Source organism: Paramisgurnus dabryanus, chromosome 22 (assembly GCF_030506205.2).
Source record: "Paramisgurnus dabryanus chromosome 22, PD_genome_1.1, whole genome shotgun sequence".
NCBI lineage: Eukaryota > Metazoa > Chordata > Actinopteri > Cypriniformes > Cobitidae > Paramisgurnus > Paramisgurnus dabryanus.
The window spans coordinates 12575059-12587672 of NC_133358.1; the positions used below are offsets into that span (position 1 = coordinate 12575059).

The 12614-nt window shown below is 38.3% G+C and overlaps 1 protein-coding gene across 2 annotated transcripts in view; it reads right to left on the bottom strand.

The window, feature by feature from the left end:
- The window catches only part of stk17a (serine/threonine kinase 17a), a 91150-nt gene extending 79179 nt beyond the window's left edge, over window positions 1-11971 (bottom strand). Inside the window, exon 1 of one of the 2 annotated variants that reach the window (XM_073813217.1) lies at window positions 11488-11971. In XM_073813217.1, coding sequence (XP_073669318.1) covers window positions 11488-11642 — 155 coding nt within the window. In that variant the 5' untranslated portion in view covers window positions 11643-11971. The remainder of the gene's footprint in view (window positions 1-11487) is intronic. The other variant, XM_073813218.1, reaches the window with a different exon arrangement.
- Window positions 11972-12614: the final 643 nt, after the last annotated feature.

The window sequence follows — 12614 nt, forward strand, 5'->3', positions numbered from 1 at the left end:
GCAAGATCAGATGAGCATCTTCATCTTCATTTCAACCTGAAGAGGAAGGAAGATGAGATTTATGGTGCATTCACACCAGCTGCAGTAGATGCGGCAAAAACGCAATATTCGCGTGTAGTTGGACACTTCAACATTTGGGTTTACTCGCTTCATTCTCTCATGACAGCCGAGTGTGAAATTCTAGTCATTCGAGACATTCAAGCGGAAATTCGCGTCATGGGAGGAGCTTCTGCAACTCAGCTGAGACTTCGCTCGCTTCCTGTAATCACGTCACTACAGCAAGGTCCTGATTGGTAAACGCGGCGCGGAAATCCGCGGAAGTTCAGATTTTTCAACTCGCCTCTACCACGTCTTGTGTGAACCCTGCATAACTCACCTGCCATCTGAATAGGACAACTGTTTTGTCCAACTGTGGGCATGAGCCAATGCAAAATTAGGAAAAACAATAACAGAAAACTTAGTTCATTGTGAAAAATATCAGGTAAAAGGCGAAGTTGCTTTAATGCTAATGAGCAAACAGCTCAATTGCTACAGTATCTGGAAAAAAAAAGGTTGTTATTATTGTTCTTGTTTGTAAGCGGCACATGCAACACTACAGACAACTATATAGTTTAAAGAAAACCCTGCAAAATTAAGCAAATTTGGGGCCTGCCAAACCACAAACAGATGTATTTTTGGGCTTGTGTACAAATTTACAAAACACATATTGCTTTTACAAACAACAAAATTATAGAGAAGGCTGTGCAAGGGCCACTGCAATGATGTACGGATGTATCTGGTCGTGCCAGAATGTTGTGCCATGCACTACCGTGGTTTAATACCCTACTGAGAGATCTCTACACAACAAATATCTAAAACTTTAACTAGGATGGACACCACTAAACTTTTCACTGGAAACTAGACAAGCATCATGATACATCTCTTACTTCCCTGAGATCAGGGATGCAAGCAGATACATGCATGTAAACCTAAAACAGGACACATGGACTATGCTATAAGCTCACGTGACAGTCATGGTGTTTCAGTCTTCAAAAGGAAGCTGCCCTTGTTTTCAACCCTATTCTGTCCAAAACAGATTTACTACTCGCAGCTGCCACAACTTTTCTATTTTCTTCAAAAACAAGGTGAACAAAAATGTTTTGCACAGTAAAATGTCTGTAATTTGGTCATGTGAGATGTGACAGAATCGTCGAATATCAATGGGAAGATGGCCAGAAAAGATCCATGTGATGCCAGAAAACGATCAGTGATCAATGCAACCTCAATTACAAACTCTCATTAAATGTTAAGTTACTCTCATTGACCCTGCGCTCTCTCTAATCCTGACATGCAATACCAGCTCCTCTCAAATGTGTTAGACTAGATTCGGCATACATGTGCAAATACCAGTAAGCATTTAAAGACTTGGGGATAAGCATTTTGGCCATTTTGAATGAGTACTTAACAGATAAATCTTGAAACTACTTTGGTAGTTCACTCAGTTTCACCTGACCTATTCATCCATGTACGAAGGCATCAGATGGTAGTTCAGCTAATAAATGCATATCATGATGCACATTTTATATTGCATTACATCCCCACCAGCCACACTCCATCTAGTTGTTTTTTCAGTCAGATATACATCCCAAGTGTTGCGTGCAGTTCTAGCTCCAGACTGAAAATACAATAGCTCTCCTTACTCAAACCAATCAGACTGCAAGGTAATACCCCAAATATCACCATAACCAGTAATAAAAAAAAAAAAGTACGGAATTAGGGGACGTGTACACCAATGCATTTATGCCAACGGCCGGCGTATGTTTTCAATTGTTTCCAATTGAAGTGCAGCGCTTTTCAAAAATTCCAACAGCTGCCGTTTTGAAAAATGTCCAACTTTGGGGGAAACGCTCAGCTCGTCAATGTCACTTTTCACTTTGCCGTCCAATCACAGTGGAGGAGGGCGGGACAAGTATTACAACAACCATTCGGAGCATCATTCAATGACTGATAAACAAAGAAGAAATATCACAGCAACGCTTAAACGCTTTGGTATAGACCGTTTCATCGGACGCACGTGCGGTGAAGTGATTACGCGTCTGAGAGGAACTTTCCTTCCGATCTCTCTGTTTAAGGGTCTGACTAGTGGCTAAACTGAACTCGAGTGAAAACAGCGATCATGGATTACCGCTATTTGATAGGAGGTTTGCAGCCGATCTGTAGTTAAGACTGCATACATTATACAGTATAGTACACATCTTACACAGTAACGTTAGCTAAGTGTAGTTTTTGATACGCTTTAGCTATGATTTGAACTTAGTAATCTATGTGTTGTTTATTTAGCTTGTTATCAGAAGTAAACTACTCTAAAAAGATATTCGTAGTTATTTATTCTTTGCGGAGTTTACCGGAAGTTACGTTTGTTCCACGAAAGCCGTTTGTTTATGTTGTTACTGCTGAAATTGTCCATACTTTTTTTGACAAAATACTAACTGCAGCTACCTATGAATGATGAAAGTCTCTAAGATATTGTTTATAAGTCTCATTATGACTAAAAAAAAAAAACATTTATAAAGACCAACAGTCTAAATCACTTTGATTCAGAAAGGCTAAAGTACCTTCCGCTCCTTTGAAAACCTAATAGGCTTTTACTGTACTTGACTGCACAGCTTTGCCATACCTTCATTTCCACATAGTAGTGTTAATCTGGTCCCCACTTCTCTAGACATCTTAAAAATTTGAGGAACTGTGATAAAGGAAAAGGTCTAATCTCTTCACATAATGCCTGACACTCTAGAAGTCTAAGGCTGTTAAATCTTACCACAACAATGGCCTAAGAGAGTCTATCTTTTATATGTAGCTACTGTAGTAATGTTCCTTTGAAGTACTTTGAATACTTTTGTTTTTGTAGACTTTAACGTCTGTTGCGTGAGCCTGTGACCAATCACGAAAAGTTCACAATGTGTGCATGACTTACAAATACTTTTAGGTCACATTTGCCATGATGTGGTACAGATGCGTTGTCAAATGTGACTTTTGTTATTATATAGCATTCAAAAAGCACTCTGCGGTTAACCAAAACTGAAGGCTGTTGACTGAGCACTAAAGATGCTGGAAAGACTGGGATTGGGAGCTGGGTGCCTTCAAAAACAAGTTGCCGGCTTCCACTGCAGCTATGTCAGCACATTTCCAGAGCCTGTGGCATTACACAGACAACACCCTGAGTGCGAAGGCTTTCATGCGGGCATGCCTAGAGTTGAAGCCAGGGTCATAGTTTATGTAAAACAGTGGCCATCTAAAGTAAATGGTCTCTTTGTTTGGGTATATGGTTAAAATGGTCAGAAGTTTTTGAAGGCTATAAGGTTATAAAGAACTTCTGAGAACGTTGAAATTACTTGTAAGAAAACACAGAGGGTCAGATACGGGCCTACTGGTAGTAGGGCTGGGTGGTATATTGAGCTCTGGCAATCTATGGATTCTTTTTTTTTTGCTGCGAGATACGTGATGAAATACTGTCAATATTGATATGGTTTAATATGAAGTTTTGCAATAAATCCGTTTTGACAAATTTCGGTAAAAACATGTTTTCAATAACAAGAAAGTGACCAGATGAAAACCACTATTTTCTGTTACAAACTTTCACATAGCATCTTTAGGTTATAAAAACATAAAAAATTAAAATCCATAATTTGATTTTCGAAGATTTATTATAAAAACTGATTATTTTTTAAGTTTTTTTCAAAATGGTATAAATCTATTGAATAAATATATAAATGTGCATTCATCTTTCCCATGTTATATTCATTTAGTTGACTAGTGTTATACACTGATAAAAACATTAATGGCATTAAAAACACTTACTGTGTCATATTAATAACACTGTCATTGCTGCAGTTATACTTGACGTCGTCGCTTAACATTTTTCACAGCGATCAGCTGTAAAATGATTTGGTCCTGCTCGATTTTCGTTGACTTTGAGTAAAATTATGGAAAGTTTTTCATAAGATCGCCTGGGGTCAATGTGTTAGCATGACAGAGCTTGATGCTGTCGGGAGAACAAGCACCCGTCTCCCGAGTGCCTCTCGTGTAAATTATTAGATGTTGATGGCTTACATTTCTTTCCCGTTACAGAAAACCATCACAGGTTTATCAATGCCATTAAAGTAATATTTTGTTTTTGTTTGTTTGTTGATCACGAAGTACAAAGTAGATGAGGAAAACTAAGATTTCGTGTCCTCAACGCACCGCCATTGTTTGTTTACATTGCGTGGAATGGTGCGCTGTAATTTGTGGAGCGGATTTATTGCATTCTGTGGAAAAGGAGGAGTGGCGTTTATCGCGTTTTGACTTGCATGCAAACATTTATTTTATCTTGTAGAAAACACAGTGGTAGTTAACGCATATCACCATTTATCCCAACATTACAGATATGTTCGCCCCCAATACCGCACAGCCCTAACTAGCATTTATAGACTGGTAAAGTAAAATTTCAGCTCGTGGGAAAGCCTCCCTGCAGCCTTAAGAGAAACTTGTGAACCCTGAACTCTTTTCTTGGAGTCAAACAGGTTTTGAGGTCACAACTACTTGTGACAAATTCATAGATGCTGACTAGGACATTTTTTGTAACTGGCGGTTTGACTATAATAGCTATAGTCTTTGCTTGACACCTAAATGATAAAAGTTTATTGCCTTCACACTGTAGAATAACAAGCCACTTTGCAAGTTCATCTTTGACAATAGGGCTGGAACGATTAATTGTCATTCATACTAAAAATTCCGGTCTGATGCTGATTCTGAATGGCAAAGGCCATATTATGCACAGCTCTTTCATGCATTATGGCTCTTTGATAAGTAGGAAGTCCTTATCAATTTAAAAAATCACATTTATAACATGCACTTGAAAAAAAACAAACAATCCTATCAAATGCATGTTCAGTCCAAACACCTTAGGATACTTGACCATTTACTGGTTTTAGGAGTGCATAATTACCTTAAGATTTAAGTTTCATGTACTGTGTTGTCAGCAAGCTAACCAGCAAAAAACACACACACCCTAAAGACCATCTGGAGCCATTAAACAGTCCTCACCTATTAAAGGTTTAGTCTATAGGACACAAACAGGCTTTTACACAACAGCTGTTTGTTAAAGAAATGAGGTGCTGATGTTGTAGTTTCCCTGTAGTGTAACTTTCTGCCTTTTCACACCATATTTAATAAGTATGTTACATAAGGGCATAAGCACTATATTTCTGCCAAGTGAGCACATGTGCGCTTTAGCTAAACACCAGCTTTTGGTCTTACTGTTATTAAGACATCTTCGAGAGAAGTGCTGGCTTTTAGTCGACTGCATTAATCAGCATTAGACATGTAAGAGAGCAAGGGCAATTAGTTAGTCATGGTCCGTTTGACAGAAGCACTTAAAGGTGGGGAACAAAAATAAGGTGACCCAACAGTGCATGCATGTTCACAGAAGAGTGAAAAAAGGCTTCTGGTTTAAAAGCGGAGGGCTGCTTTGTCTATGACATGGACGAATAATGAACTCTGACATGTGACCACAGAAGAGCGAGGGGCGCCTGTTTACATGGTCCACTGCTACAGCGACAGATATTTTCTAACTATCTTTGGAAAGGGCATTACATCATCTGCAAGCTTGTACGCAGTTTTGAGACCTGACTACGTCATTTCAGCACCTCACGTTTTGCTAAACAGTGGCTTTCCTGAGAAAAACAAATGACAAACCTGACAAGTTTTTGATAAACCTCATTACCTTGTTGTGAGCTATACAGAAAAAAAATATTGTTTCTTCTTGGTACATATAAGAGCCATTCAAAGTTTGCCTGAGCACATTATTGCCACTTTCTGACACTTGACCATAAAAAAGGTTCAATAAAAAACAGGCTTTTGGATGATGCAGACGCCGGCACTGTCACCCTCTCTCTGTTTCCATGGTGCACAACAGATGTTTCCACTGGGATATCAGACCCATACAACATGAATGGCCATGATGTCATGGCATCCCGCTCAGCTATCAGAGATTCTCAGGGAAAAAGCAGCAGAAAACTGCCCTTATATAAAGTAATGGGAAAGTCCCGTGGAGAAATCACACTGCACACATCCGGCGATCACTCAGAACTGAAGCGGGGATGGAGGCCTCACAGAAAGCCCGTGAGATTTATGAGGGTGAGAAATTTTCAGCTGATGACATGCTGTTTAAGACAACAGTGAGACTGTGGTGTCATCCATCTCTACAATGTAAACACATCCCTCCCAAATGTGCTCAGAGAATACAAGTTTAATTAAAAGATAACAAAGTTAACTGACATCCGACAAAAACAAAATTAAAGAGATATTCAAAATAACCAAGCTAAGCCTGATTATTTGACAGCTGTCAATTATGTGATACCATAGACTGTAAAAAAAGATGGACGACGCCCTCTTCCATTGGTAAAAAGTGAAGCTGCCAGTGTCCCGATATGGCGCTGACACCTTGGGTCTTGAGTCTGCGAAGTAGTGATTTCGGGACCAGTCATGCGCAGTAGTGAGCATGAAGTAAAGCCACGAAATCAAGACCCCGCCCTCGCAGAATGCGCATATCACACGATATCACAGCTGTCAATCATGACGTGACACCACGTTTTTATATAATTAAATAACTAAATCACAAATTTATTTTAAAAACAAACAGTTGGTCTCAAGTCCTATTGAATAACATGGGGAGGCGGGGTTTATGACCTATACTGGGACCAGTCACTGGGGGGGGCGATCAAGACGTTTTGGCTTCACTTTTCAGGGCTTGTGCGGCATGTTTGTGTAATACCATAAAAGTAGATAATACCAAAGTTCCTTTAGGAAAGTCACACCAATAGGCAGCCAGGTCATGCATCTGCAATCTACTTGAATGGGAAAAGACATATCTGTAAAATCGCAGACTAAAATCACAATTAAACATATGACAGACAGACAATCATACCCGACACAAGTTATACCATAATAATTTACTATTCCTTAAGCTCAAATTGCGCTCAAATTCGTTTCAGCTGCTGCACATTAGCACAGGTTGAAAATCACCTTACATGACTCTGTATATAGCCCCTTCCTTAGAGATTCGTACATCTTTTTGATTGATGATTGGCTCTTTTAACTGGGAGGTGAGACTTACAATGGCATAGTGGCTTTGCATTTTTTGTCTGCAATAAGCAGTGGCGCTCTGCGTTTTTCCGCATTCATCACGGAGCGCCCAGAGTTGGAAATTTTTCAACTTTAGGAGAAATGCTCAGTTTGTCAAGTCACTTTTCACTCAGCTGTCCAATCACAGTAGAGGAGGATGTACACTTTTGTGTACACAAGACCTAAATGAACAGCAAAAATGCATAAAAGGTTTTCAGTTAAAAGAGTAACTAACCCCCTGGTCAGAGCCTGACTCCACCCACTGGCAATATTTGAAAAATGCAAGAAAACATTGTTTGCAAAGTAAAAAAATCTAGTAATGCCATACAAATGGGGCATACATATGCTGCAGTTCATAGCTGATAAGACCGAACATTGTTCTTTCAAACGGCAGCAAACTGTAAATGGCACGGTGCCATGACCAATTTGTGACACAGTATTAAGAAACTTGGCACGTCAGATGCAAAAGGATAAAGTGTCGCCCAAATGTTTGAACGCAAATTACAGTTCTCATTTTACATAGACCTCTTCCCATCAAATATCTAAGGCTTAAATCTGAAGCGTGCATACACGCATAGTGAAGGCATTTGTTGATCTAAAGCACTTGGCCTGTGTCCACACACAATGGTAAAGTACTGGTTCTGATCCGTCAGGGCTGGGTGTTCCCAAAGCACAGTGGCAAAGGAATGCAGTGTGGCGGCCCTGCAATTTTCCACAGTTGAGCATCTAGAAACCGCAGGACTGCTCCGATTTCACCTCATGCTATGTACAGAGACACATCACAGCAGGAAAGCTTTTGAAAGACAAGAATCAGTGGCAATGTTTTGCTGATAGATAGCAATGAGTGATTATTTTTAAAGTTATAAGTAATGGCATCTTGAAACATCATCTTGCATACTGGATAGTAGAGATGCAGCGATACCGATACTGGTATCGGGTATCGGCCTCGATACCACATTTTCTAAAGTACTCGTACTCGTTAAAAGTCCCCCGATACCAGGGATCGATACCACGGTCTGAGAAATGTCTCTGTTTGAGCGGCGTGTAAGGGGTTAATGCCTCTTGTGTTGTCCAAAGAGGCAGAGTTTACAACAAACTGGAAAACTAGTCCCTTGTTTTTTTGTTAAATTATATGACTAAAGCTGTTACCTGTAAATTTAAATCATGTTTTTTATTAAGTACTCGGTATCGGTATCGGCAAGTACTGAAATGCAAGTACTCGTACTCGTATTCCAAAAAAGTGGTATCGGCGCATCCCTACTGGATAGAGACTTAAAGTGATTATGCCCTCCAAACATCAAGCCTGGCCAAAGAGCGTTACATCTTGGGATCTTATTTATAAACTAGTAGGGATACACCAACATTTTGAACAAAAAGCGATGAGTAAATCAAACTTTATAGAGCACTTAAAAACAACCAAAGTTAATCAAAGTGCTTTACCAATAAACAATCAATACATAGAAAATGTTCAACTTTGGGTGAAATGCTCAGCTCGTCAATGTCACTTTTCACTCAGCCGTCCAATCACAGTGGAGGAGGGGCGGGACTAATATCGCATTTACCAATCAGGCATCGTTCAATGATTTGTAAACAAAGCAGAAGTATCATAGCAACCAAAGCGCTCAGCTGGAAATAGCTGGCAAGCGCCTACAGTCAGCGTCCGCCTGTTTTTTTTTAGACGCTTTTAAATGCTTTGGTCTGCACGCCCCCTAAGCGTGAAAATGTAGGGTGGGGCAAGACTAGGGATGGGCATTCGATTAAATTTTTTTAGTCGATCGTTGGGAGAATTAACGATCGACTATCGATTAATTATTAATATTTTTAGCATAAAAAATAATTGAAGAGTTTGGTTCCAAAACGCAATAAACGCCATTTTTGAAAAAAATGAGTTACTGCCAAAATCAGTATTATATCAGGTCAGTAGTTAAAAGTAAATAATTAATTTTACGCAAAATCCAATACCCGCCGTGATATTCTGTCATCTTTTCTCCCTTTGTTCCCAAAATGCGACAAACGCCACTCCTCCTTTTTTACAGAACGCAATAAATCCATTCCTGATATTACAGCGGACCATTCACGCAATGTAAACAAACATGGCGGCGCGCTGAGTACACGGAATCCTAATTTTCCTCATCTACTTTGTACTTCGTGATCAACAAACAAAACAAAATAATACTTTAATAGCATTGCTAAACCTGTGATGGTTTTCTGTGACGGGAAAGAAACGTAAGCCATCAACATCTAATAATTTCCGCGAGAGGCACTCTGCTGCTTGTTCTCCAGACAGCATCAAGCTTCTCATGCTAAAACATTGACCCCAGAGGATCTTATGAAAACTTTACATTATTTTACTCAAAGTCAACGAAAATCGAGCGGGACCAAAACATTTTACAGCTGATCGCTGTGAAAATGTAAAGAGACGACGTCAAATATAACCGCAGCAATGTGTTCTTAATATAACAAAGTAAGTGTTTTGGTTAATGCCATTAATGTTTATTTTTTAATCATGAATACCACTAGTCAACTAAATAAATATAAAATGGTAAAGATGAATGCACATTTATACATTGATTTAATAGATTTATAGCATTTTGAAATAAAAAACTGTCATGGATTTATTGCATTTTGTGGAAAAAATTATTCATTTTTATAATAAATCTTTGAAAATCAAGTTATGGATTTGAATTTCTTATGTTTTTATAACCTAAAGATGCTATGTGAAAGTTTGTAACAGAAAATAGTGGTTTTCATCTTGTCACTTTCTTGGTATAGAAAACACGTTTTTACCGAAATTTGTCAAAATGGATTTATTGCGTTTTGGAACCAAACTCTTCAATTATTTAACATTTATAATTAAAAAATGTTGAATAATAAAATACAGCGTGTTTTCCTCCATGAGACCTTTATTACAAGATCAACTTGTGGCAGACAGTTAAACTACATTTAGTTAGACAAACGGAAGATATATGTGCTGGAATATGCGGTGTTCTAAAGCAGCGCAAGACATATGCTACGCTTAGGCAACGCAACCTGCATTAGATAAAAAAAAAGTATTCGATTAATCAATAACAAATTAACGTCATCGACTAAATTCTTAACGATCAATTATCGATCGTCGATTAATCATGCCCATCCCTAGGCAAGACCATTTAAAGATTTAAAAACAAACAAAAATCATCATCACAAACCTATTGGCATCCTTTGAAATCTCAAACAGAAGACTCTGAAAAGCTTCTCTGTGTACACATAGCCATCAAAACCAAAACAGCTGGAGAGGTCAATCCTATCCCTAAGATCCTGGACAATTCAAATTTAACTAGGGAAACATTAAATATGGACTCCTGCTTCCTACAAGTGTACTCATGTGAAATTGCTTAGCTTAAACTGCACGCCTGGTGGCAGACATTCAGACAGATGCACTTTCAATCTTCTGTCCATTAATGTTTATGTTTTGCAAACAAACGGATCAGATAGCAAACCAATTTAACTATTAAAGTTTGGTTAGTGACTAGTGGGGCGTTCAAATATGCATCCCGTCTAACTTTAATTTGTCATGCAAAAGCTAAATGTATCTGTTTATAGATTAAACAACAATTTTTTAATATTGAAAAAATTAAAGGGTCAAAAGATAACATGTTGCTTGGTTTGCATACATCTATCAGTAATACACATCCCAAAGTATTTGCAAGGCAAATAGTGCAGGAACACCCACCAACAACACAGAGCTCTGTATCACTTACTTACTGTTTTAAAACCACTAAGCCCTGGCATCTAAGCAGTGGACATTAAATTATCCTGTTTTACGATCAAGCGGTCCAGCATTATAATTCATACATTACTGTACTGCCAGCAACCATTTATTGAGTGTTTCATTAAACATCTTTCATGATGAATAGTCTTTCTATCTGTCAAGTCATTTTAATGCAGTGTTACTTTATTTTAAGCCATGCATCAAAAATGTCTTATTCTCCGTATGGATTTTATTGCAGATGAGAATAAATGCATGCAATGGCACAGAATGCACACATTTGCAATGGACAGACATTTAAGCCTAGCTGTCCTGAGTCAGGACAAGCCATTTAAATTAAGAGAAATACATCTGTATCAATGAACAAATTGTTTGATACATGTTGTGGCTTTACTTTGTCAAAATGGATCACATACCTGTATACTTTTGAAAAGACACTACTAATTCTAAAACTTTAACTTCTATAATGGAAGACAAATACTATTGCTCTGACTGTTGGATAATATTATAATTTATAAGTTACACACACAAACATAGGCTACACATGACAAACTAACACAACTATTGATGGATAAGTGTGTGAGTGTCCATCATACCTGCCCAGCTCTTTCCCCGGAATGATGTCATAGTGCTCAGTGAACGTCTCGCGCCTAATGGCGGTTCTGATGTCGCGCAGTAAACCGGAGCGGTTCTGACCCGACTCAACCCGAACTTGACTGGAATCCGGAGCACGAGGACATTCGGGAATCATAACTGCTGTTTTAAGTTATTTTGTTTAATTTTTCACCAATACCTGTTTTACCTGCAAACCCAGTCCAACAGGTGACCCGGAGCAACCAATACTGCGTCTACCTCACTTAATAAAACGGTTATCCTGGCTGAATGTTCACCTAAAATTACGAACATGGAAACGTATCTAAAAACACAAGTATTGATGCGTTCATCTTCGACTGAAATTCCTCCTAGCTGACGGATAAAATGTTTGAGTTTAATGTTCAGAAGGTGATGAGAGGAGCTCTCCACCACTCGTTTGCTTGAAAGCGATTCAACCGAAGCCGAGCAAGCGACTCCTCTGAGTTCAGTTGCCGTGGTAACGGATGTGAATGGCAAGGCTGTTCACCAGTCACACTCGAGAATACACCAGTGGGCGGAGTGAGGTTTCCCTTGTGTGACATCGAGATAATCAATCAATTAATTAATTAAAGTCACTCATGCGGGTATAAATAGACTGAATATAATTTTGAGAACTTGAGAGGGTTCTCAAACAATTAAACGTCTTTCGGTTCCTGTGCTTTCTAGAAAATATATATTTTTTTATTTAATGACATTATATTTGAATGTTTTCAGCTTATATGTCCTAAACACACCGACAAATTATGATTTTTAACATATTAACTTATTTCAGATAATTTTAACAATTTATTTAATCATGTATATTTTCCTTAAGGTTCCTGCAATGTTGGCTATTAGATTATATAACATTATTTAATCCCTTGATCAAGCTGTTGTCTGCATTTGGATCTCTATATAAAGGTGTCCTCAATGTAGCTGATTTGATATTTTACTGGATTTGTAGGGACATTTCGTCCCCCAAAGGTAACAAAACTTGAAACACATGCATACACATTTACATTTGTCCTGCATACTTTAAAATATGTATTTAACTATAGTTATTTTACATTATAAATTGTTATGTTAATTTAATTTACTACACCTTTAAACC